Raw genomic sequence first — 24,665 nt, 5'->3', positions numbered from 1 at the left:
TTCTGGGTGCAGGGTTTTTTGTTCCTTCCCTCAATTACTCCTGCCCTGCTCTATCTTTTTATGTTGTGGATATGCACACAGGTATGTCTCAGAAAATGCATAACAACAAATATTACCAGCACATGTCACAATTGGCAAAATAGAAACTTTTATATTTCAGGGGCAGAGGTGATTCCATAGAACATGCCTGCTATTTCCATGATGAAAACAGATGCCACCGAAAGACCCCTATTGAATCTGTCACCAGAAAGACAGCCTGTTTGTTTACGTTCCCCCTTCCCAGACATACTATCTATTCTCAGCAATGGATTAGTACACAAAGGCTTTCTGCATAGCCCATGATGTTACCCAGGCATGTTGCTGATTTGTAATGCATTTTGAGGATGATGACATCATGTGGACAGTGTGAAAAACTTGGAAGCATGATCAGCACCAAGTCCATAATAAACAGCTGGGCAGAAGCATTTTCAGAGAACAATTTCAGCAGGATGATGTGAGGAGAAACCAGGCTGGAAGGAAGTAAAAGAGGGTTCTGAAGGAAAAAAAGGCAGACACTGAAAAAAGACCAGGTGTTCAAAAATCTTAGAATAAAAGGAAAGGGAATATAAGCTGCTCTTTGTTTTATCATTTTATTTTATTTTGCATTATGGGGACAAATGCTACTCAGTGCCAGTTCTCCCTCTGGATGATCTCTCTCTTCTTTCTGAGTGGGCAATAAAACATAAGCCAATTTCCTGATGGAGCAATTGATCAGCCAATTAATGGGTAGCTCAGAACATGAGATTAAAAACAAACAAACGTGTGTTGTCTCTAATTTGACAATTTAATAAAATAAATTATCCCCATGGTTTTTATTGATAGGAATTAACCAAAACTAACAATGATCCTGTATTATATACCATGAAAGTAGATAGAAGGGAAATTACTCATATATAGCCCAAAAATCTATTTATACTTGGGATGTTCTTCCTTTTACAGTGAGGAAGTACAGATAGCCACCAAATGCAAAGAAACCTATTGACATATGTATTTACAAGTGAAATTATTACTTCTAAAACCTAGTTTTGAACATCTGTCTTATTTCTTATGCTGCTTACCAGAGCTGATTTTGAAAATATTTTGTTATAACCATGCTGTTTGTTCCAATTAGAAAATTCTAATCAGCATTACATTGTTCTATGAAGAAATGAAATTCAAAGGTATTGGTGTTTAAAAACACTGTTTCAATAGGTAGAATGGCCTCTGGGGGCATCTGCTGGAAATTTAGCAATATTGCAGTTAAATCTGGTTATTCAAGTAATACCCAGCACAATATAGTATTGTTGAACAAAAGTAAATACAAAGTGCATTGGGCGGGATTCACATTCAGAGCATCAATGAGAGTTTTCCCACTGATCTCAACGTGAACACAAGTTTATGAAGTGACTGTTTGCTGAAACTATGTGACACTGTATTGATCAATACTCCCAAAATAATAACATAAGAACTCTTTAACCATTTCTAAATTAGGACACTGCAGTGAGACCTTGTAATACAAATTCATATAATTTTTATAGCCTAATGTGGAGTTTTGACTCCACAGGATGATTTTAAACTACTACTAAAAGCTTGTCATTTGAAGCATATCTACATATTTGTTCTTCCCTATTTAGCTAGCTATAGTTTTCTGCATAACATTTATTATTATGCAGAAAGACTAGCTTTTGAGTAAAGGTTTCAGGGAAATATTTCTGGGGACCCAAAGACGATTCTTCTTCTTTTTTCATTACTTACCACAAGGCCAGAGGATTATGCAATGCTGCCTGATTGTGACCCTCAAAACTACCCAAATTGATGATGGAAAGAAGAGCTCAGACCTAACTGTGGCCAAGGAGTAATTTTCAGCTGATGTGCCTCCCTATTCTAAAAGGCAGAAAGCCATACCCATGCAAGAGCTCTGCACATTTCAGATATCGTTCTCCACCAAATAGACCACTTTGGGGCTAGAAGGCGGAACCTGGGGCTTCAAAAGGCTGGCCCCCCAAAATGAAGGAGGAAGCTAGCAGTAGGGGATACAAGTGAGGCTACTAGAAGATGAATTGATCTCTGCCATTTGCCTCTCCCTTGAAAACTGATGTGCTCCAGCATGCAAGTTTCTAATTCCTGATAAAGCGGACCTTTCCTTCTTCCAGCAGGTGCTTTTAATTGCAGTCTGTGAGGTATCTGCTTGAATAAGCTATTGCAGTGTTTTTCAACCTTTTTTGGGCAAAGGCACACTTGTTTCATGAAAAAAATCACGAGGCACACCACCATTAGAAAATGTTAAAAAATTTAACTCTGTGCCTATATTGACTATATATAAAGTAATTCTCTTGAATAGGAATCAAATAAACACAAAGAAAGTATTTTATAATTACTTTATTATGAAATAGTAAGTAAACAGAAATATGAAAAATTATAAAATACTTTATTCAGTGCGCAACCTGGGTCTGTTTGGCTGAACACAAAGCTGATTTCCATTTTTCCCACGGCACACCAGGCAACATCTCGCGGCACACTAGTGTGCCGCGGAACAGTGGTTGAAAAACACTGAGCTATTGAGTAGGGTCTTTCGAATCAACCATCTTGGGTCCTGAATAAGTTATCTTACGAGACCCTGACAACTGTGACTAAATGACAGAAGACGAAACCAAGATCAAGTTGTTAAAAAGGGAGGATCCCTTCTTTGTAAGAGCAAAATAAAATACTTATGACTTCTTGTTGTTTCCTTCAGTGGCTGTTTACTGGAGAAAACTGGATATGTTTTTAGCCCCAGAACTCTCATAAAAATATAGCTCTTGTTGCTGCAACCTGCACTTCTACCTCAAGCAGTCCCCAGGTAACTGTAACGGGCACCTGCAAGCTTCAGGTAGAGATCTCTTTAAGTGGCCTCAAGGTCTTAGTGATGTCTGTGATTTCCGAAATAAATTTAATAAAAACCAAATAACCAATGAGAAATTGCAAGCTTTATTTATAGCACTACAATATACTTTGGTTTTTTATATTGCTTAATTTCTTTTACAAAAGACTGTTCAATAAACTTAGAAGGTTTTATAGTGAGTATATACAATCTTTTGACAACGTTGTTTTAACTTCCAAACACTGTTGGATATTTTCATAATAGAACAATTAAAGAGAGAGAGATTTTTTGAATATGAGCATCCAGTTTCAGTCTCATAAATCTTATGCCACTTTTAGTAGGTCATGCAGTTCAGCCACACTTCAAGGGACATTATTGTAAAAAAGCTGTACATTATTGGATTAAAAAGAAATTAAGTAATTATAAATAGCATAATTCCAACTGTTTTTGTTGTGATTCTGAATATTTTACTATATAACAAATTCTGATCCTTTTACATTGCTTTACCCTTGTTCTTCTAATTTGTTTTTTAAAAAAATAAATTCCCCTATACAGGAGAAGGAGAATGATATTTTTACTAAATTAACCATTTGGATGTCAGGAATATGTCTGAAGATGTATATGTCAGTAAAATGTCTTTAATCTGTAAATAAATGTATCCCAATTTAGTAATGCAGGACAAGAAGAACCAATCAACTGTAACCATCCTAAATAGTACCTTAATTGTTTGCAGGGGTGTAGCAAGGTAAATTGTTACCAGGGGGCAAAAAATGTTTGTCACCCCCCACAGAGGCGTAGGAAGGTCAGGTGGCACGCGGTGCGGAAAATTTCTTGTCACCCCCCTGGTTTTACGTTATTTCATATTTTTTTACAAAGAAATAATAACAAGTAATAATAATAATAATAATAAAACTTTTATTTATATCCCGCCCTCCCCGGCCGAAGTCGGGCTCAGGGTGGCTAACATCAGATAAATAACATTGGTATAAAATCAAACAATAATTAAATTACCTCCTAAAAATATCTTACAATCAAATTAAAGTTTAATTAGATGGCTTTCCACAGGGTTAGGGTAGGGAACAGTAAGTGCTCCACTGAACTGGAATTTCAGCCTTCACGACATAGGAAAACACCCAAGTAAACAGCTATTTTGGTGGAGGAGGGTCAAGATATTAACTGATATGCATGAAATTTCATATATAGCTATATAATCCCTAGTATAGTAAGAGAAGACCTTTGGAGCAGGCATTTTTTTAAAAAGTTTTTTTTTTATGAACCGCCCTAGTAGGGCAGTAATTGTTCCTTGATAATTTGTCACCCGCTCCATTATGGAACATGGGTCGGTCCGCTCCTACATGGGTCGCTACGCCCCCGATTGTTTGCACCATTGTTTCATTGGCTGAGTTTAGATGAAATGACAAACCATGTATTGTTGTTCACAGTACAAGCCTGCACCAGCATTGGCTTGCATACCCCTTAGCATGCAAGGAAAAAACACACTGAAAGCTTTCACTTTTTAACACTCAAAATAGTTCTCCATCAAGTCCAAACTCAACAAACTGATTTATCTTAACAACTCTTTTCATACATAGAGGGAGGGAGGAGAGGGGGAGCATAAAAGCCCAAGGCTTATGCATGCTAATTTTCATAACCATAGTTTTTCTTTACTTCTGAACAAGACCATTGTCTTTCAAACCGGGACATTACTAGACTCCCTCTGCTTCATAACGGGAACATTGAAAGAAATAAGTTAGGCAATACATATGCAGCACATCAAAGTTATAATTCATGTTTGGTTTTCAGTGTTCTCTCTCTCTGTGTGTGTACTTAGTCACACACACACACACACACACACACACTTAGTTAATTGTGGGATATGTGTGTATGTGAGAGAGAGAGAGCGCGAAAGAGTGAGCCTGAAGGAGTTCAGAAAGAAGCTTCACTATAAATTCTAGGACAATGAAATTCCCACTTGTCATTTTGTATCATTTTACATTCTGAATATTTTCATAGTATCTCTGTTCACATCACAAATAAAACACAGTTGTTTACTTTTGTCCTATATTTCCTATTAAATATTGTTGAACTATTGATAAAAGAAAGGTTTAGAAAACAATAGGACTAAACTCAGCAAAAACAAGTTACACAAAGTTAACTTCAGTTCACAGCGTTCTTCTCTATTAAATAATGTCTTGTATTTTATCTTTGCAAGAATCTGATGAGTTTTTGCAAGTAAAATTCTGTTTCCTCTACACTTGCTAATAGTCATGAGAATCTGTAGTTTGCACCTTCCCATTAAAAATGTATTGTATTTTTTGAAATTATTCACCCCGCCTTTTATCCAGATCATGTCTTTGAAAGGAGGAAGTAGATAATAAATGGAATTATTCATGATTTCCCATTAAATATGAAACTTTCTTTTGCAGAGTTTAGAAAATGGAACTTCTACATAATGTACAGAAGTTGATTAGAACTTTTTAACCTTTCCAAGAAAACTCTTCCAAATGTGTAGGGCAGCTTTTTCATGAACAGTAAACTATTCATTTCCCTTGCATTCCTATTATTTCGTCTTTCTCTAGTTATACCATATATATCAGATCCAATCAAAGTGTGGAGAGACCACTGATTTGAATAAAAGACTCACTTCCCTCCTCTTTTTTGAAGAGAATATAATTCTAAGAGAGTATTGCTTCATAAAAACATAAATTTTTGGTCACAACATAGAAGATTATTAGGAATTATTTAGACAAAAGAGGAACACACATTGAAACAAAATTAAAAATGTCAGTGTTATTAAAAAACATCAAATCTGTGTCTTATAATACTGTCTATAACATGTATTATTTTTTCTCTTGGACAGCATCATATCAGTGGGGAGTTTAGAAGGTAAACAAGTTTTAATTTTGAATTCACTATATACTGATAGTGAATACATTATCCAACTGTGGAGCCTTATGTAGCCAAAATGGAACCCCCACCAAACTTCCACAAGAAGGAAGCATCAGCAGGCTTAGGATAAGTATGTTTGCATAAGTACTTTTTTTTTTACAGAGAGAGAGAAATCCCAATACAGTTGAATGAGAACCAAGCATACTCAGTTACAAGCTTGGTGGCTCAGGAGAATGATGTGGACATACTGTATCTTGATTTCAGTAAGGCTTTTGACATAATCCCCTATGATATTTTTGTAGAGAAGCTGGTAAAATGTGAACAGGATGAGATAATTGTTAGGTGGGTTTGTAGCTGGTTGACTGACTAAACCCAAAGAGTGCTCACTAATGGTTCCTGGTCATCCTGGGGGAAAGTAGCAAGTGGGGTGCTGCAGGGTTCTGCCCTGGTCTTGTTGTTGTTCAACATCTTTATAAATGGCATGGATGAAGCTATTGAGGGGATGCTCATCAAGTTTTCAGATGACACCAAAGTGGGAGGGGTAACCAATGCTGCTGAAGACAGAATCAAGATTTAAGAGGACCTGAACAGATTGGAGAACTGAGCCCAGACTAACAAAACGACTTTCAACAGGGACAAATGTAAGGTTCTACACTTAGGCAGGAAGAACCAGCTGCACAAATATAAGATGGGAGCACCTTGCTTGCCACTAGTACATGAAAAATGGATCTAGGGGTTTTAGAAGACCACAAGCTTAACATCAGACAATAATTTGATGCAGCCTAGAAAGGCTAGGGCTTTTCTAGGCTGCATTTACCAAAGTCTAGTGTCCTGATCAAGGGAAGTTATAGTACTGCTCTATTCTGCCTTGGTCAGACCATACCTAGAGTACTGTGCCCAGTTCTGGGCTCCACAATTTAAGAAGGATATTGACAAGCTGGAATGTGTACAGAGGAGAGGGCGACTAAGATGATCAAGGGTCTGGAAACCAAGTCTTATGAGGAATGGTTGTAGGAATTAGGTATGTTTAGTCTGGTAAAGAGGAGACTGAGAGGAGATTTGATAGCATTGTTCACATATTTATTTTTTACATTAGGAAAAAATATTCTATCAACTCAAATAAAATGCTAATAGGCTAGTCATTCTCAAGCAGCAAGATTTTAAAGTACATCAAGAAAAAGTTATATTAGATCTTCCAGCAACTGCTTTACATACAAAGGTTATTAATTTCTAGGGCTTCATACGTATATATAAACAAGAGTGATGACAAAGATGAGTTGAAACTGATTATTCATAGCTCCATTTTGGGATCTTCAGGGCTTTTAAATAAGCTTTTCATAAATGCTTTAAAAGTTGTCTGGTGTCTAGCACAGATATTAAAGAAGGTACAATACAGTACAATCCTGTGAATGTTTACTTAATAGTAAGTTTCAGTGTATTCAGTTGTAACAACAACAACAATTTATTATTTATACCCCGCCCATCTGGCTGGGTTTCCCCAGCCACTCTGGGTGGCTTCTAACAAACATTAAAATACAATAATTCATCAGATATTAAAAGCTTCCCTAAACAGGGCTGCCTTCAGATGTCTTCTAAAAGTCAGATAGTTGTTAATTTCTTTGACATCTGATGGGAGGGTGTTCCACAGGGCAGGCGCAACTACCGAGAAGGCCCTCTGCCTGGTTCCCTGTAACTTCACTTCTCACAGTGAAGGAACTGCCAGAAGGCCCTCGGCACTAGACCTCAGTGTCCGGGCAGAAAGATGGGGGTGAGGATGCTCCTTCAGGTATACAGGACAGAGGCCGTTTAGGTCTTTAAAGGTCAGTACCAACACTTTGAATTGTGCTTGGAAAGGTACTGGGAGCCAATGTAGGTCTTTCAGGACCAGTGTTATGTGGTCTCGGCGGCTGCTCCCAGTCAGCAGTCTAGCTGCCGCATTCTGGGTTAGTTGTAGTTTCCGGGTCACCTTCAAAGGTAGCCCCACATATAGAGCATTTCAGTAGTCCAAGCGGGAGATAACTAGTGCATGCGCCACTCTGGCGGACAGTCTGTGGGCAGATAGGGTCTCAGCCTGTGTACCAGATGGAGCTGGTAGACAGCTGCCCTGGACACAGCAAGTATTCCCTTGTAAGTATTCCCTTGTGTTTTTTATGATTGTACCTGTAGTGACAATACTACATCCCCAAAAGTATGGGACAGGGGTGGGCCAACATAAGCGTTTATGTATATTCTTTTCTTTCCTAGAACTCTGATGTCTACCAACTAGAACCAGGTGGAAAAACAAAACAAAACTAAAACTCAGTTGGACTTTTGAGCACTTACTCAGCCAAGCAAACAAGTTAAATCCACTTCAGGTTTTCCCCAATGTTCTTTTTCAGCCACCGATTATTTTTTAGGGGGAGTGGACAATGTTAGTTGCTGCTATTGTTAGCCAACTGACAGTCAGAAACCCTTGCTGAACTACTGGAAGATCACCCCAAACACAGATTTATCTTCTGCCATCCCTAACATGATGCACCTGTACAGACACACTGGTAAGATGTGCAGGTAATGGAAAGAAAGCAAAGGTGGAGTGAAGTAATGTCATTTACACTAATCTTATGGACACAGTCGGCAGAATTTAGTATCCCTGAAATTACATTTTACAGTGGTACCTTGGGTTAAGAACTTAATTTGTTCTGGAGGTCTGTTCTTAACCTGAAACTGTTCTTAACCTGAAGCACCACTTTAGCTAATGGGGCAATTTCTGTTCTTATCCTGAAGCAAAGTTCTTAACCTGAAGCGTTATTTCTGGGTTAGCGGAGTCTGCAACCTGAAGCGTATGTAACCCGAGGTACCACTGTATTTCATTAAGGGCTCCTGTCTCTGTCTGTCGTACTCTGGTATCAATTTGCCTTATATGTTTCTATACCTGTACTGCATTTTGTAAATTGTGAAATATTTAAAGTTTTCAGAATGTCAGTAAGGGTTTTCAATAGGCATCTAAAGCTAAACAGAGTGAGCACCAATGGTATTTGTGGTGGGAAATGCTATTTCTTTCCTTTATTGCAACTAGAGGGACAATGCTCTGGCCTGTTGCTTTTAGGATAATTTATCAGCACTTCTTAATCTACTTTAATACTCTACATTTAATCTTTATTTGGGTTAGATTTAAATGAACAGCACAACTGTGCACAAGGAGACTTTGGGTGTGTTTTTCAAGCAGTACTCTCTAACATCGTATTTCAACTCTTCTCTCCAAAAGCAATATTTGAACAGTGCCTGCTGTTAATTTTTTTGAATTTGCAATAGCACATAATACCTCATTTTTGAATTTGCAATAGCACATAATAATGTAAAGGGACAGGAAGAATGTTACTGTGCAGTCCAGAATTTAGTCTTGCACTTTGGTACCATTTGCAGTGCAATTGCAGCTTTAGTGATTTATCAACCCATGTTTTAAAGCAATTACTTTTCCAAATTATGGAGATTCTCTGTCCTGTGCCCTCCAATCTGAAGCATGACCAAAGTGAATAATGTGCCAGCGCTTCAGAGGTTTCCTCACCAGAAAAGGGACAGGAGAGAGAAAAGGGGCCAGAGTGCCACACTTGCAGATGGACTCAGGGAAGCTGGCATCTGCAAAAAACACAGAGGCATGAATTCAGGTTGTTAAACTGGATTTCACAGAAATCCTAAACAGATCCCAGCAGCAAGGAATCAAAAATTGAATGGGCCTTCAGCATGAAGTCGTATGACGGGCTGCTCCAAGCAAGTATTTTTAAATAGTTCTCTCGCTTTCAAATGTTAATCTTTTAATGAGAAAGCTACTGATGGGGATACCTATGGTGAATGAGCTTGCACAATAAGAAGGAAGGGTACTGTTACATGAAATAAAGAATATTCAGGAGAGGGAGAATGGAGACGATCAGACAGTAACTCCTCCAGGTGTGTACACTTGAAAAAAGAATCACATTTAGACTTCAATAAAATGCTCTTTCTCAAGTCAAAGGCAAACGCTGCCTGCAACTACAATACTGAACCCTAAGGTAGCAATTCTGGAATTACGACACTAATTTCAGGGTCACCAACAAAACAAGGGCAAAACTTGGGATAATGTCCAACACCAAAATGCTGCTATGCATACAACTGTTTTTAAACACTATGTAGTAGAAACAGCATTGATTCTGCTGTGTAAACTTTGTGGGAAACTGTACTTCTCCCCAGGCTGATTTTGGACAGTGGGTTTTAGAGAACCAGGGAACATTATAGAGTTAGTACTGCAAATCACAATAGTATATTTCAGAAAGTAAAACTTCAGCCTTATGTGAGAGGCTTTACAAAAATCAAGGAAGAAAAATAGGTTTTAATTACTGACAAACAATTAAATGCTGCAAATCTACTTTGGTAAATCAGTGAATTAACACAAGCATTGAACTGAATGCTTTGATATATGCAAGATAAGTAGCAGTGAAACATAATTATTTAATATCAATTTTAATTTTTAAATGCCATGTTCCTCAGAAAATTGCCTGAGGAACTTTAGATTTCAATGAATAAGACTAGAAACAAAGAAAACAATAAACTTTCAGTATAAAAATGCCTCAGAAAGACCTTACTTACGCAGCAGCCTCTTGTTTTGACAATCCTTTGATATGCACGGCCAAATAACGATCTATGGCATCTTTGCCTTTGATCAAATGCATCCTAAATTTAAATTAAAAAATTAAAAAACAGTGAGGTGACTTAACATCAAAATCTGCTACATGTATTATGTATTAACCATTGCCAAGCAAAGACAGATAAATATTAAAATATTGACAAAGTATTTTATCAAACACATACTATCAACTTGTACAAGTAACACTTTACCTTTTTGGTCTGTAGCTAATTCAAACCTTTATTTTGTAGAAAAGTACACTTGGGTTTAGCGAAATGCTCCTTTTATTCATGGCTTTCACTTTTAATACATAAATAATAAACCTTGTTGGACTCTATGTTTTGCAATGATTGGGAAGTAAATGTGCATCTTCTCTCTAAAGTGCAATGACCACAATGAGCATTATTTGTGTTGCGCAAGATACATTTAGACTGAAATCTTAATCCCTATTTACCAGGGAGTAATCCTCACTGAATTCAACGGAATTTCCTTTTGAAGAGGATTTCACTGTTATTTTTTTGAAAATCAGGTTTAATCACAAATGTTTTGAAATATTAGCACTATATTTGCATCTAACCCATGCAAAAAAGTCAGGGCATAACCCAGTAATGAACTGCTTCAGATCAAGCCAACTGATGGCAGTTCACAAAATCCTAGCAACATTTTGATAAGATGTAAGATATGAGCACAACTGAGACCCAATGCATTCAAATGTAGCTTCCAATACAAATATAGTGAATTGGTAAGAAACGTTAGAGACTGTGGGTGGTATCCAGTGCTGTCCCCTCCACTGGTGGATGGCATCTGTCAACCTAAAGCGGAGGAAGACTGGTTTTGGTGATTTCCTCTCTCAGGGATCAGCAAACTTTTTCAGCAGGGGGCCGGTCCACTGTCCCTCAGACCTTGTGGGGGGCCAGACTATATTTTGAAAATAATAATAATGAACGAATCCCTATGCCCCACAAATAACCCAGAGATGAATTTTAAATAAAAGCACACATTCTACTCATGTAAAAACACGCTGATTCCCGGACTGTCTGCCGGCCGGATTGAGAAGGCGATTGGGCTGGATCTGGCCCCCAGGCCTTAAGTTGCCTACCCATGTCCTCTCTCCTCCAGCCCCCTGTGCCCTCACCTATCCCCCCCCCCAAACAGGCTCTTAGGGAGGTGCTGGCAGAAGGAGAAATAGTCCATAGAAAGGGGGGGGGGTTTGGATATGCATGACTAGTTAGAAGCAGGTTCCACTGTATTCAATAAAGCTTACTCCCAGGTATGTATACGATTGCGGCCTAAAAGCATCCATATTTACAAAACCACTTCTAATTTTAAAGTTGAGAATGGCAATTTAGATGTCATAATTGTTTGCTAAAACAAAAACAAGTAAGCCCCCACAACCATTCTGTATTTCCTCCTGCCTGTTATGCAATATGCATGCTATTTTTGCTAAAATAAAATATTATTCTCTTAAATACACATCTGTTTAAATAATATTACAAAACTAAATAAAGTAACACAGTACCTTAGCAGAACAATAACAAATCTTATGATAAAATAACAAAATGTGGTGATGTACTTGTAAAGTTCAAATCCTGACTCAGCTATGACACTCACTGGGTGACTTGCACCCAGTCACCATCTCTCAGTCTAACGGGTTGTCCTCACAGGGTTGTTGTGAGGACAAAATAAAAGGGAGGAAGAACAATAAGCTCCTTAGAGGAAAGGTAGAATATAAATGTAATAAACAAACAAAGAAAGAAACCCAATTCACAAATCACAATTTGAACGGATGGACAATTTTATTACTATAAATAATGGGGTGGGGTATCTCAGGTTGTAGGTGTCTGATCTGCATTTGCTTTACAACAGTGTACAGATCACTAACCAGTCGGTAATTAAACATCCAGTACATGTAATGCAGTACATTAATACAATTTAATAATATTGTAATTAAAAATAATATTGACGTGTAAGTTTGCATGAAGTTTCAAAACTTTCATTGATCTCACACTATTTGGCTGCACGGTGTCCCTCACAAAACTTGTTAGCAACCAGCCCCAATGAAATACAAAGAAAGAAAGAAAGAAAGAAAGAAAGAAAGAAAGAAAGGGTTTTAGACTTAGTGCATCTCCCCACCTGCTTAGTAACCACCCTGATATACAGAAAATGCAAACTAGCCCCTGAGAACCTGGGTTTCTGCATTTTTTTATATCTAGCCCACCTGTCCACCTATTTACAAAATCAGCTGCCATTGTGAATCCAGAAATATTAAAAATGCCTCTCTATCTTAATTTCGGCTCCACTATTTAGTACTTTTATCACAAAGCACACAGTTCAAATTTTATTGTGACTTGGGCATCAGCAGAAAGGGGAGGAGACGTAAAGTTTTAAAACAATGTAATTACACATTAATTGACTGCATACAGTCCCTCTCAAAATCAATTAGTGCACAGGTCTGGCTCTTTTTCATAGCTGGCCTGTACCGCAATGTGCTCCTTTAGTACTTTAGCTTTAAAGAGTGGTACACTCAACTGAGAAATAATAAACAAACAAATACAAGAAACACACACCTTGCAAGTTCTGGTGATGGGCATCTCATCTCTTCCTTACTTGGATGCGCTTTGGGGGTTCGCACTGGCACAGGAAGGAATATATTCATCTTGAACTAAATAAATGAATACAGAATATTATCAGAAATTCATGTCACATAGTTTTCACTTTTCTTAGACGTTCGTTACAGGTGTGCCGTTCAGTGTAAACCATACTAGTTGTTCAAAGGTTCCGCAGCACAGAGATATCAGCAGAGCTTTCAGTCACTGTGAAATTGACTCATTAGATACCCATCATAATAAACGGAGACCCCTCATAGCACACACCAATTTGAAATTAACTTGGAGTAAGAGCGGCAATGAAGAGATGTTATTCCATAATCATATTTTAACTAGGCATGCAAAACTTCCAATAATATTGGGAGCACATAAAAGTAACAATGAAAGCACAGAGAAGTTTTTTTGTTTTTGTTTTTAATACAAAAGCAGAAATTTCAAGAACATTCTAAGTATTTGTAGATTGAAATACAGTATTAGACTTGGTTATATTCACTGTCCCAGAAACAGTGCTTGTAATAGAGCTGCTCTCTGATCATCATGTAGGCATGAGACAAATCTATGTTTTATAATGGAGCAGGTGGGAAATTAATATATATAATCAGAATATTGTGATCATACTACTAGACCTCATGTTGAACAGGGAAAACATAAACATAGCTATTTTTGTAACAATGATAGTACAAGTTGCCTACAAATATCTCAACTTAGCATTTCCCAGCATTTAACTGTAGCATTAAGTTTTACTGTTTTTCCTTTTTAACTGAACATTTGCAACAAATTTCCTACTCCTGTATATTAAAATGAAACCCCAATTTTAAATAATGACCCAACAAGTACTTATTTTAACAGCCTTACATTTCAATAGCTATAAGAACATTGCTCATGGAACACTAGCATGTTATAATGACAACATAATGATAGTAACTTAATACCACAATTAGTCTTATATGAGCACAAGCTTTATTTCTTTTAGGCAGAACAACAACAAAAAGCCATTAGACAGAGCAGTCTAGCTTGTCATTTTGAAGTTCATAAATGCTAATAGGACTTTTTTGTCACATAGAGCACTGTGTTCTTTTCCCCACGTACTCAGCTTACACTTCCCACCATTAAAGTTACAGCTGCCAGTTCCTTCATTTTGCAAGTCTATGATCTGAGAATGTTAGCAGCAGGAGCACCCTTACTCTTAAATTTGGTTTAATATAGATATTGTAAGCCCTGCTGGCAGGCCTCAAGGCACAAACTTTTAATGGAGCCAGAAACACAGCATTGTAAAAATGGAGAGAAGGTTCTCCAATTGTTAGAGATATGTTATTCCAAGGAAATTTAGTTTGCTTTGCAAGTACAGAATAGCTGATAGTGGTTTAAAAGTAAAAATAAGTTACAGAGCACTAATGAACCTCTGCTGTTGTTAGATCAAGACTAATGATAATCCCCAGTTCAGAACTGCAGAGTCTTTTGAATGCAAACTTCTTCCATTTGGAACTTATGAATAAATTACAAATGAAGGACAAACATATCTAGAGACTGGATTCAGTTCATAATTAACCCAATTTTGCCCCTAGCACCAGCCCTTCCCACAACCAAAGCCACACACTTCCCTTGTTTTGCTGAAACCTATCTGGGACTTTATTAGGCCATGTAACAGCACTGTGTGTCTCAAGATTCCTGGAAAATTGCAGGTTCCACTATAATCCCAGTGATCTTGGCAACCGTGATGTGATTGCTGGAGTGTTCCAGGATTTAATCAAGGCAGCAGCAGCAACTGCATCAGGAACGGACTTTGGTCTTTCAAATTTCAGTGGTGACCTATGTGAAGCCAAAATCCCCCCCCCCACCTCTCGCTTTCCATTCTGCTCAATTCACTACATCGTAGTTGGGATGCCCTGTGACTCTCTAGGCTTGGTGCCCAGTGTGGCAGAACCAGTTGCACTGCCCTAAAACCACCTCTGATTGCATGCTACCTCCCAGAAAGATTTGGAAAAAGTGAAAGAGGCAGCAGTGAATGGCAATCACTATGAGACTGGGTGCATAGAGGCCTCCAAGCCTCATTGTGTTCCTAGTTATATCACCAAGTGTGTGATTAGACCTAAAACTTAAATGGGCTGATATGAATTGAGTCCATTCCCAAGTAAGTGAAAGAAAGCTTGCCCATTACTAATCAAGACACAGAATAATGTATATAAATCAGGCCTTTCTCTTAAGGAAAACTCCATTTGACAGGATAATTGCCATGAGAATGTGCAAACAAAGTAAATAAAAAACTTCTTAGGGGATGTATTCAGGTTCAGCTTAAAATGCAGATTGACAGGCCAGCAGCAGGTGAAGAAGAGTGACAGTACATTGTCACTGAAAAGTTGAACAGTGCTTAATGAAGCCAAATAAAATCTCATTTACTTATTTAAGAGATTTATATGCTGCCATTCAGGCTTACAAAGGCAGCTTACAAAACAAACTGAATAATAGATGTTGACAGGTTTTCATCTGTTTACTGTTAATTTTTACTGATAATTTTAATATTTCTTGTAAATCACTTAGAGATTTTATTATATACATTTCATTAAAGAAAAAAACATATAAAATACACAAAGTTGTAATATGAGGAAGTATTACCCAGAATACCACTCACAACCATTTTACTGCAAAATAAAAATAACAGCAATTTATTTCTGAACATTAGTAAGACTGAGAATACTATGACCAACAAGTACGCAATGCCATCTTTAGATGTATCAGTGGTTCGTGGCCAGAATACCTTTTTTTGAAATTATAATAAAACTGAAAGCAGAGTATTTTCATTAATGACATCAGAAGCAAGGCTATGGGGTGGTTACCACACAGTGTTCACTTTAATTCACTCCATACGGCAACATATACTGAAACATTTGTGTCTGTCAGCTCACCATGGTTTTTTTTACTCATGGCACTGTGAATGTCAAAACTAGAAATTTGCCGTGACTTGTGAACACTTCCCCATCCACCTAATAAGCAACTGCATACGAGCAGTTTGCCACATAACCAAGAGCCATGGGCATAGCCACGATTTTTGTGGGGAAGAGAACCTCAGTTAACTATGTATTTTTATTGATTTTTATTGATGGGGGGGGGGGGTAGCTGCCCCTCCTTGCCCCCCTGGCTATGCCCATGCCAAGAGCTGCTACTTGAGTGCCATAAACATCTTAGAAATTAGAACAGAGATTATTCAAACTGTATAAATAATGAACCAAAGATGATAAACTCTTACAGCTTAATGATGTGCAGTACTGTGCTTGTTAGTTTCGGATACCTAAAAAAAGAAAAAAATGCACTTTAAGCACATATCAGACAAAGAAATTGATAAATTGTTAAATGTTAGCAAAGTGTCCCTCATGGCAGGCATCACGGGGGGGGGGGGGATTATACACTGCAAGTCTACCAGGGGGCTGCAGGGTGTCTTTGCTTATTCTGTGCATACACTACACTCCCTGCCACAATCGCTGTCATTGAGGGCTAAGAGCAGGTTTGCCCTCACTACAGCACACCCAAGTGCAGCACTTTATCTGACCCCACAGGATTGGCTGGGAATTGAATATTCAATATGTCAGGAAAAGTAAAGTAGTACACCACAGGGCCAGGAGCTAAACTACTCAAACCGCTTCTGCCCCTAGCAATTGTGAATCAAATTGCATCTAGGTTGTTTCTTGGTCACATGTGACAGTTCTTGGGAACTAGTTTAGACAGATAAGTAGATAGAAAGATACCGTAAGACTCTTGTGATGTAATAAATTTGTTAAAGCTTTTTCGGTGTATGCTGCAAACCTGGACCACCACTTCTGCTCCATTTGGATCGAGTCACCCAACTTTCATAAACTATGCTAATTTTAAAATGAGTGGCAAATTCCAGAAAGAACTACCAAATGTTCAGAATGCTAAAATTATTTATGAAAAATAACCACCTAATTTATATATTCCTGAAAAATAACCATCTTATCTATTCACAATCTGAATAAATCCCCTCCTACAAGACAATGAAACATATCTTATCCCCCAAAAAGTTGGCAAACCTCTTCCTTGTGGGTAGCCACTACACATTACCACATACACAGTGTTGCTTTTGTCACCCAAATTGTTACAAAAGAAGCACATTTTCCATCTTAATTCCAACAGAAGAGTTGCAGGGATTAGCAGGGCAGAATGGTTATTTATTTATTTATTTATTTATTAAATTTCAATGCTGTCCTTCACCCAAGGATTACAAGGCAGCTTACAATATAAAAACACAAAAATACAGACCACAGCAACAAACAAAAACAACAACACCCCCCAGTTAAAAAAGCCAAAGATTGGCTTTAAAAAGATTGTTTAATTAGCCAAAGTCCTAATTTAATCACCCAATCATTCTTCTATGCCTTCAGGCAGCTTTTTGCCCCCACACTAGGCTCTGCAACAAAGTTAGTCACCCCGGGGAAAGAAAAAGTATGAGGGTATGTGCAGTGGATTATAAATGGGTATGGGAGGAGATAAACACCCCATCCCACTGCCAACTCTCTCTCAGCCCTGCTATCTTGGCAAATGTGGGGCTAGGATTGCAAATGTGTTAGCATAACATCTAGTTTGGCCCCGTCTGTTGCTGAAGGCCTTTTCAAATGTACCTGCAGCAAACTCACAAAAACTGATGCTTGAGCTATAATTCCACTACCACAATCCAGTTCTTGAATAGCTACAAGCAGTGGCTTATATAATAGATGTGACAGGGATAGTGTGCAACAGCAAGCAAAAAATACCTGCAGGGAAATGTTAATACAATCATCTTGAAAGAAAAAAAATAGTCCAGGAGTTCACTATGAAATGCAGAAAACCTACACCTCATCAAGTAATAAACTGTATCTACTTAAAGTTATCGTGTAAAAAGCTGAGGATCTACATGAATATATCTTGCCATAATTTAACGGTCTGAAGCAGGGAGAATCCTTCTAGAACTGTAAGGTTACTACATAAAATCAACAGAATGTCATTTTAACAAAGGACTAGCCACTTTAAAAAACCCTTCTTTTAGAGGTTTGGGGTGAATTGTCCAAACTGGCCTAATTAGAGAAGAATTCCTACATCAAAAGCAATTTCACAGTGTTCTTAATCAGCTAAAGATATTACACTACTGTATTGCTCTTGAAAGGATTAGGATTGGGTGGCAAGGCATGCCACCCAAAAGAAGCAATTTCAAAGGGACGGTTCTTGCTTTCTGTGATGATTTTGATTGCCTGGGATCCTTTCCCTTGCCTATACTTGGAAAGGTTCAAGACAAGCTTTTTCATGATTGGCAAAGGGTTGACAAGACTGTGTTCCTAAAATCTCTTATTGACATTTATAATTTTCCTTTGCTACTATTCAGTAAAACCTTAAATACTATCTATATCCTCCCGCAAAAGTATCAGATATACCCCCACCCATTTTTTTGTGTAACATTTGTATATCCCAATTTAAAATATGGAAGTAACTTATACTTATGCCTAAATCCACCACAGAGCTAGGCATGTTCAAGCACGTTCATTTCAGTTGGCATAAGTCAGTTTCAATGTTGGCTGTGGGCTTGTACGCTTATTTTGGCCCTTAAATAAATATTGAATTAGAAGTTTCCCTGCCTATTGACTTACTTAAGGCAAATCCTTTTTAATTAACCACATGTCAAATAGCTTCAGACTACTGTGGCAGCAAAATAACTACCCCACCTCTAACCAGCATGGTGAATACAGAAATGCAGCCTTGGAGAGAGTTCTGAAATATTGCATTCGCTTGCTTTTAAAAAGACTGGACAGCTACAAGAACCTGATGAGGGTCTTGCTGTCCAGTTAGCGAGAGAAACTGCGTTTCCACTGCGTCCTCTCCGCCTCCCCCCCCCCACCGCTTCCAAGGTTTTTTGCAAGGCGTCCGAGATCTTGCGCTGCTGCTGTGTTGTACATTTTAGAGGGTCAACACCTATTAAAGTGAAGCATTATTGACAACTGCAAAATGATTCTTCCAGAGCTAAAATGTGCCCGATTACATTTATATATATTCTCCGCTGCGCTTCCACGCGCCAGCAGTTTTAGCTCTGGAGCTTCTGAAAGCGCCTTTTGCTTTCTACCTTTGCGCTTCTCAGTTACCAAATCCCAAGGTTGCAACTAATTGTTATCAGGGATCAGGAGCTATTTATTTGAACACCGGGCAGCACAGCAGAGTCTCTGCACGCACAGCCCGCAATGGGGGGGGGGGGAGAGAGAAGACCCCATTGATCTCGGATTTTCGTAGCCCCCCTCGCCATCTTCCCCACTATTATTCCCCTTTGCCTATCACCTCCAACTTCGCCCCACTCGCCTCAACCAGGAACTGAAGGAGAAAGTCCACCAGCAGGGACAAACGTGGGCTGACTCTTCGCTAGAAATTAAGTCTACTACTGTATGGGATCCAGACACAAACGCGCGCCCACCCCCACCCCCCGAAGAAAAAGCCCCGCACAGGTAGGGAAAGGGAGAGGCGCCTCTGTGCGCGGGCACGTTCAGCCCAATTCTATGCACGTGTGAAAGAAGCCCCCAGTAGCCGGGCACACACAGAGAGGAGGACAGCCCCTCTCTCTGCCCTCCGCTGGGTGCGAGAGGGAGGGATCAGCACCTGCAGCTGCAGTTAGAGCCGCGCTATACAAAGGCTGGGAGCGGGGGGAAGACGGCGCTCTCCCCACCACCAGCTCAACCTGTTGCTTTTCTTTTTCTTTTTCTTTCCATCTCTCTCTCTCTCTCTCCCCGCCTGCCCTCCCAGCATGAATAACGGCGTTCAACCCAGCCCCGGGGAAGGGAAAGTGAAGACCGGGTCTACTCCCACGTCCGCACCGCTTACTTGTAGGCCTTACGGACTCGGGCAGGGAAAGACGCCTCGCCGTCACCGTGGCAACGGGGCGGCGCCAGGGAAAGCGCTCCTCCCCCGCCTCCCAGGCGCGCCCTCCCGCCCTCGGCCTGGCTTGGGGGAAGAGGAAGGATCCGGCTTCCTGCTAGTGGCCGGCTAGCGTCTTGCAATGGCTTCTTTCTTTCTTTCTTTCTTTCTTTCTTTCTTTCTTTCTTTCTTTCTTTCTTTCTTTCAAACTGGCTTTAATTGAAAGATTTCATTGCGCTACAAAACAAACAAATAAACAAACGGTGTGTGTGTGTCTTTCGTCTCCACTTTGGATTCATGGAGACTTTTTCATGGAGAGTGGCTGGGGAAACCCAGCCAGATGGGCAGGGTATAAATACATTATTTTTATTCAGTTTGCCCTTTGCTATTCTGTCGGTCGCCGCAAAAGTTGAAATAGCTGCCAGTCTGTTATGGGTGTGTGAGTGAAAAATCCTGTTGGGTTACTTATTACAGCATCCCAATCCAGCTGCTGGAAGGTACTGCCAGTTACATTTTCTTGGTAAGCGGGCAACCTCCACCTGCAGCTAGATGATGCCTTTTGCACATGGTGTGCGGGGCCTAATTTGGAACACATGCAGGATTTCACAAAGAGATTGTGTGTTAGGCACAACGGGAGGTGGTGGCAGAGGTGGAGGCAGCCTGGCAGGCCTGGCAGTGGCCGCAGGAGGTGGCAGAAGTGGAAGTGGCCTGGCAGGTCTTGCTGCTGTGGTGGGAGGTAGTGGCAGAAGCAATGGTCTGGCTGGCAGGCTTCGCTGAGGTGGCAGGAGGTATTGACAGGCTGCAGCTGTTTCTGCCACTGCCCTCTACTGCTGTGATGAGGACTGGCAGACCACCAACGCTTTTGCCGCTGCCACTTCCCAGCAGAGAAGCGAGGCCTGCCAGGCTGCTGCTGCCGCCACTGCTTTCTGCCACCTCCTCCCACCGTTGTGGCAAGGCCTGGCAGGCCACTGCCATTTCTGCCACTGCCCAGCTCAAATATTATGAAACAATTATCATGATATGAACTTCAAACCGGTTTGGGGCAATATATTGATATATTGCCCAGCCCTATTCCAGAAGCAAACTTCTGGCACTGGCTTCTTCCAGAAGTACATCAACGTTGGTGGCCCAGCAGGCCTGCCGGCAGCCTGGCACTCCTACCATTGGTAGCATGGCATGCCTTGTAGCAGCCTGTGAGTTTGGCAGCAGCAGCAGCACCCTGGCAGGCCTTGCGTTGGTGGTGACACTCGTATGATAAAGTCAATCTCACTGAGCTCAACAGGATTTCCTTTTGAGTAAATATGCTTCAGATTCAGCTGCCCATGTGAATGAATCATAGGTTGTGTGGTATGAGCTGTCTGTTTTTAGTTCATAAAAGAACTCTAGAAATCTTTTAACATATAACTTCCTTTCTTTTCTAGAAATAATGTTAATATGATATTGCAATCATGGGCATCTTTCAGTTTATCATATCATCTAGTTCCCAAGCAATCTTTTTTCCTTCCAAATTTCAGAATGTGTTTTGTAGCTGCAAAGTGATTGGATCTAGTACCACAGGAAGAAGGCTAGTATTTTGACTGACATATGGAGAGCTGTTGCTCTGTGCCCACATGGGCAAGTTAAGGAAAACAGCATTGACTGTAGCCTTCTCCTTTTTGCACAGTTGTGTGTATGCCAAGGTTCTAGGTTTCTCAGTGGCCTTCTTAAATGACCACTGAAGAACCAAGCATTTGTCCCAACTCTTTCCTCAACGTATTTTTTCCCTCTCTGATATTTCCGTCTCACCCCACTCTGCTACATATCTCTAGGAGCATACTAACTTTAGGAACCCCTATATAACAATGTTTAATCTCCTATGATTTCCTTAAAAGTTATGAAGATAGAGATTTCAATCAAACACTTCCCCCCAACTAAACATGCTGGTTTTCTTGGTTTTCTTTTGACTGATTACCAAGACAGCCTGTTTACATTTGTATAAACAACACCCTGCCTACTAAAGTAATCTGTCTCTTCTTTCTAATGATAGACATAGTTTCTATAGAACCATCGTCAGCATTGTCTCTGTGTCATGTGTTTCTTTTGTTTAACTCTGTTTGAGAAACGTGATGGAGACAGTGGGTGCCAATGAAGATCAAACAGACTTTCTATAAAGAAATCACTAAAGGAATCTCCAGTCTTGCTTTTCATTAATATGGGTTAGCATCATGTTTCTTGTCATTAAAGGCTAAAAAGCCAAAACTTTTATTTCATTTAGTATTTCTTTAGAAAGGAAGGATGGGGTCACCTGTGGTCCTCCAGAAGATGTTGGACTACAGCTGTCTCCATCTCTAACCATTGACAGTGCCAGCTAGGTCTGATGGGAGTTGGAGTCCATCAACAGCTGGAGGGCCATCCCCTGTTGTCCTAAAACATATTTACTAGAGCTTAAGCTCCTCTAAACATATTTAAGACTTGGTGTTAGCTGTGCCATGAATAAAGATAAATCAAGTACTTAATGGCAAATGGTCCCTGCCAGGGACTAAGCCCAATTTCATTCACTGTGGCACAAGGTAAAAAAAGGTAAAGGACCCCTGGACACTTAAGTCCTGTCAAAGGTGATTATGGGGCTCATATCGCTTTTCAGGCTGAGGGAACCGGCGTTTGTCCACAGACAGCTTTCCAGGTCACATGGCCAACATGACTAAACTGCTTCTGGCACAACGGAACACCATGATGGAAGCCAGAGTGCACGGAAATGCCATTTACCTTCCTGCCGCAGCAGTACCTATTTATCTACTTGCACTGGTGTGCTTTCAAACTGCTAGGTTGGCAGAAGCTGGGACAGAGCAACGGGAGCTCACCACAGTTGCACAGATTCAAACCACCAACCATCCAATTGGCAAGCCCAAGAGGCTCAGCGGTTTAGACTACAGTGCCACCCGCGTCCCTCACTGGGTCATAGTTCTGGGTAGTCATTGTTAGGATTTTGCTGTTGGCAGTGAAAAAGTGCTCAGAGCTTGTTTATGGTTACTTAGAGGGGGGGGGGGAACAATTTAAAGAAAAAAGAATCTGAATAGAAGTACTAGGTATGTTAAATTGTTTTCTCAAGCAGCTTCTTTTCATGCCATTTGAAGGTCTGGAATTCAAAACTGAAGAAAACTCTTTTATTCTGCAGTTTTAATTCATGTAAAGTGTGTCTGGACAATGAGCAAAAGAAATATTAATATCCCAAGGTCCGCTAATAGTGGATCCATAGAGAGTAAATATAACCTTTACAAAAATAGTGATCCATGAACTTACACGTTGAACTAAAATTTGTGAAACTACATAATTTTACAGTAATAGTACTAAGTTTTAAATTCACAGTTCCAATACTAAGAACCCTTAATTCCAGAAAGATTTGTAAAATCTACTATAATGCATATCTTTACCTAACCATCACACAACATACAATAATTGGGTTTTAAAGATGGGTGGTTCCTTGGAAAGGGAAAGGGAAATTGATCTACAGATTAGGATGCTAGTGGTAGGTATTATTAGATGGATAAATCGATATCATTATATGCAAAAGCCACAGGAGTAATTCCATTGCCAATGCTCTTTATTTGGCTTGAGGATTGGATTTGTGTAGACAATTCACTGAGCAAATTGAAATTTACCTAGTTCTGTACATTTATAATGATCCAAAAAAGATGTGTTATATTTAGTTAGAACTGCCTCCTCCATTCCTTAAGTTTTATGTTCTTAATATGTCTTTTAAGGTTTTTAAATATTATATTCATCTTCTGATGAAGCAGTTACATTTTTTTAAAAAATAAGATAAATAATATCTTTTATTTTGAAAGACAATTCCTTTGTAATGCAGGGTTTTAAGGTGTGGGACGGTATAATATATTCAGCAGAGGGAGAATATTGTTCTGTCAGTAAAGAAGAGAATACTTGCTTGAAGCAGTTTATCAGAACAGAATTCATCCTATGCAGATAGATTTTGGGGAATAAAATGGTCAAAAGATATATGGAAATTGGAGGAATACATTTCACATGCTAGTTACTGTCTTAGACTCCACATCTGCATACACATATGAACTCACATTAGTATTTTTATGGATTTGTGGGTATCCAAATTCCCCTGGGTTTCTGGGTGCCCTGCCTCCCTCTTGATTCTTGAGAACTAAGCTTCTTTTCCAGACCAGGGCATCGCCTGAAGGAAAGCTGTTAAGGAGTACAAAGGTGCTGATGACCAGTCATGAACATATCAAAGGAAGATTATTGAGTCTGGGGAAAACAAGGGTTGCCAGGGTTACAGTGGGTCTTGAAAAAAATGTGGTTGCTTTGCAATAGGCTTGGAAAACAGAGGTTGCCTGGGTGACAATGGGTGAAGCTATAAGCGGAAGAGGAGGAGTTGTTTCTGCAACTGGTGCTCCGAAGAAGCAGGAAATGGGCAGACAGCCATGTGGGGCTGAAGAAGAAGCCATCACCACAGGGCGCAGGCAGCATGGCTGATTCATCTGCTTGTGGATTCAAGCTGGCTGCTCTTAGCAGGGTGACAAAGGACTCTCTTGTGACGTGAATGCTGGGAACTCTCTCCATCTAGGTGCAGGTTGTAAATATGTGTAACTAAACCGTATTTCATAAAATCACTGCAGTCTCTGCTGTGCCTAATTCTCCAGAAGGAAACACAACTCTGGATCAGTGCCCAGAACCCCCTGGAATCTTCTTACTGCTTGGCAGAGATTGGGAGTTGCATGTAGCAGTATTAAATATTGCAATCTAGATGCTAAACTTACTGCTTATGTTC

General features: G+C 39.6%; 1 protein-coding gene across 1 annotated transcript in view; it reads right to left on the bottom strand.

Annotated features, from left to right (window-relative positions):
• Positions 1 to 19,886, bottom strand: part of TTC29 (tetratricopeptide repeat domain 29) — a 95,096-nt gene extending 75,210 nt beyond the window's left edge. Inside the window, exons 1-4 of the mRNA XM_033160929.1 lie at positions 19,856 to 19,886; positions 16,254 to 16,295; positions 12,971 to 13,065; positions 10,367 to 10,450 (exon numbers count right to left, since the gene is read on the bottom strand). Of these exons, the coding sequence (XP_033016820.1) occupies positions 10,367 to 10,450; positions 12,971 to 13,059 (173 nt within the window). The 5' untranslated portion in view covers positions 13,060 to 13,065; positions 16,254 to 16,295; positions 19,856 to 19,886. The remainder of the gene's footprint in view (positions 1 to 10,366; positions 10,451 to 12,970; positions 13,066 to 16,253; positions 16,296 to 19,855) is intronic.
• Between the last annotated feature and the right edge of the window lie 4,779 nt (positions 19,887 to 24,665).

This window comes from Lacerta agilis, chromosome 9 (assembly GCF_009819535.1).
Source record: "Lacerta agilis isolate rLacAgi1 chromosome 9, rLacAgi1.pri, whole genome shotgun sequence".
Classification (NCBI taxonomy): domain Eukaryota; kingdom Metazoa; phylum Chordata; class Lepidosauria; order Squamata; family Lacertidae; genus Lacerta; species Lacerta agilis.
The sequence above is the reverse complement of the archived record's forward strand: the minus strand, read 5'-3'. Positions and strand labels throughout refer to the sequence as shown.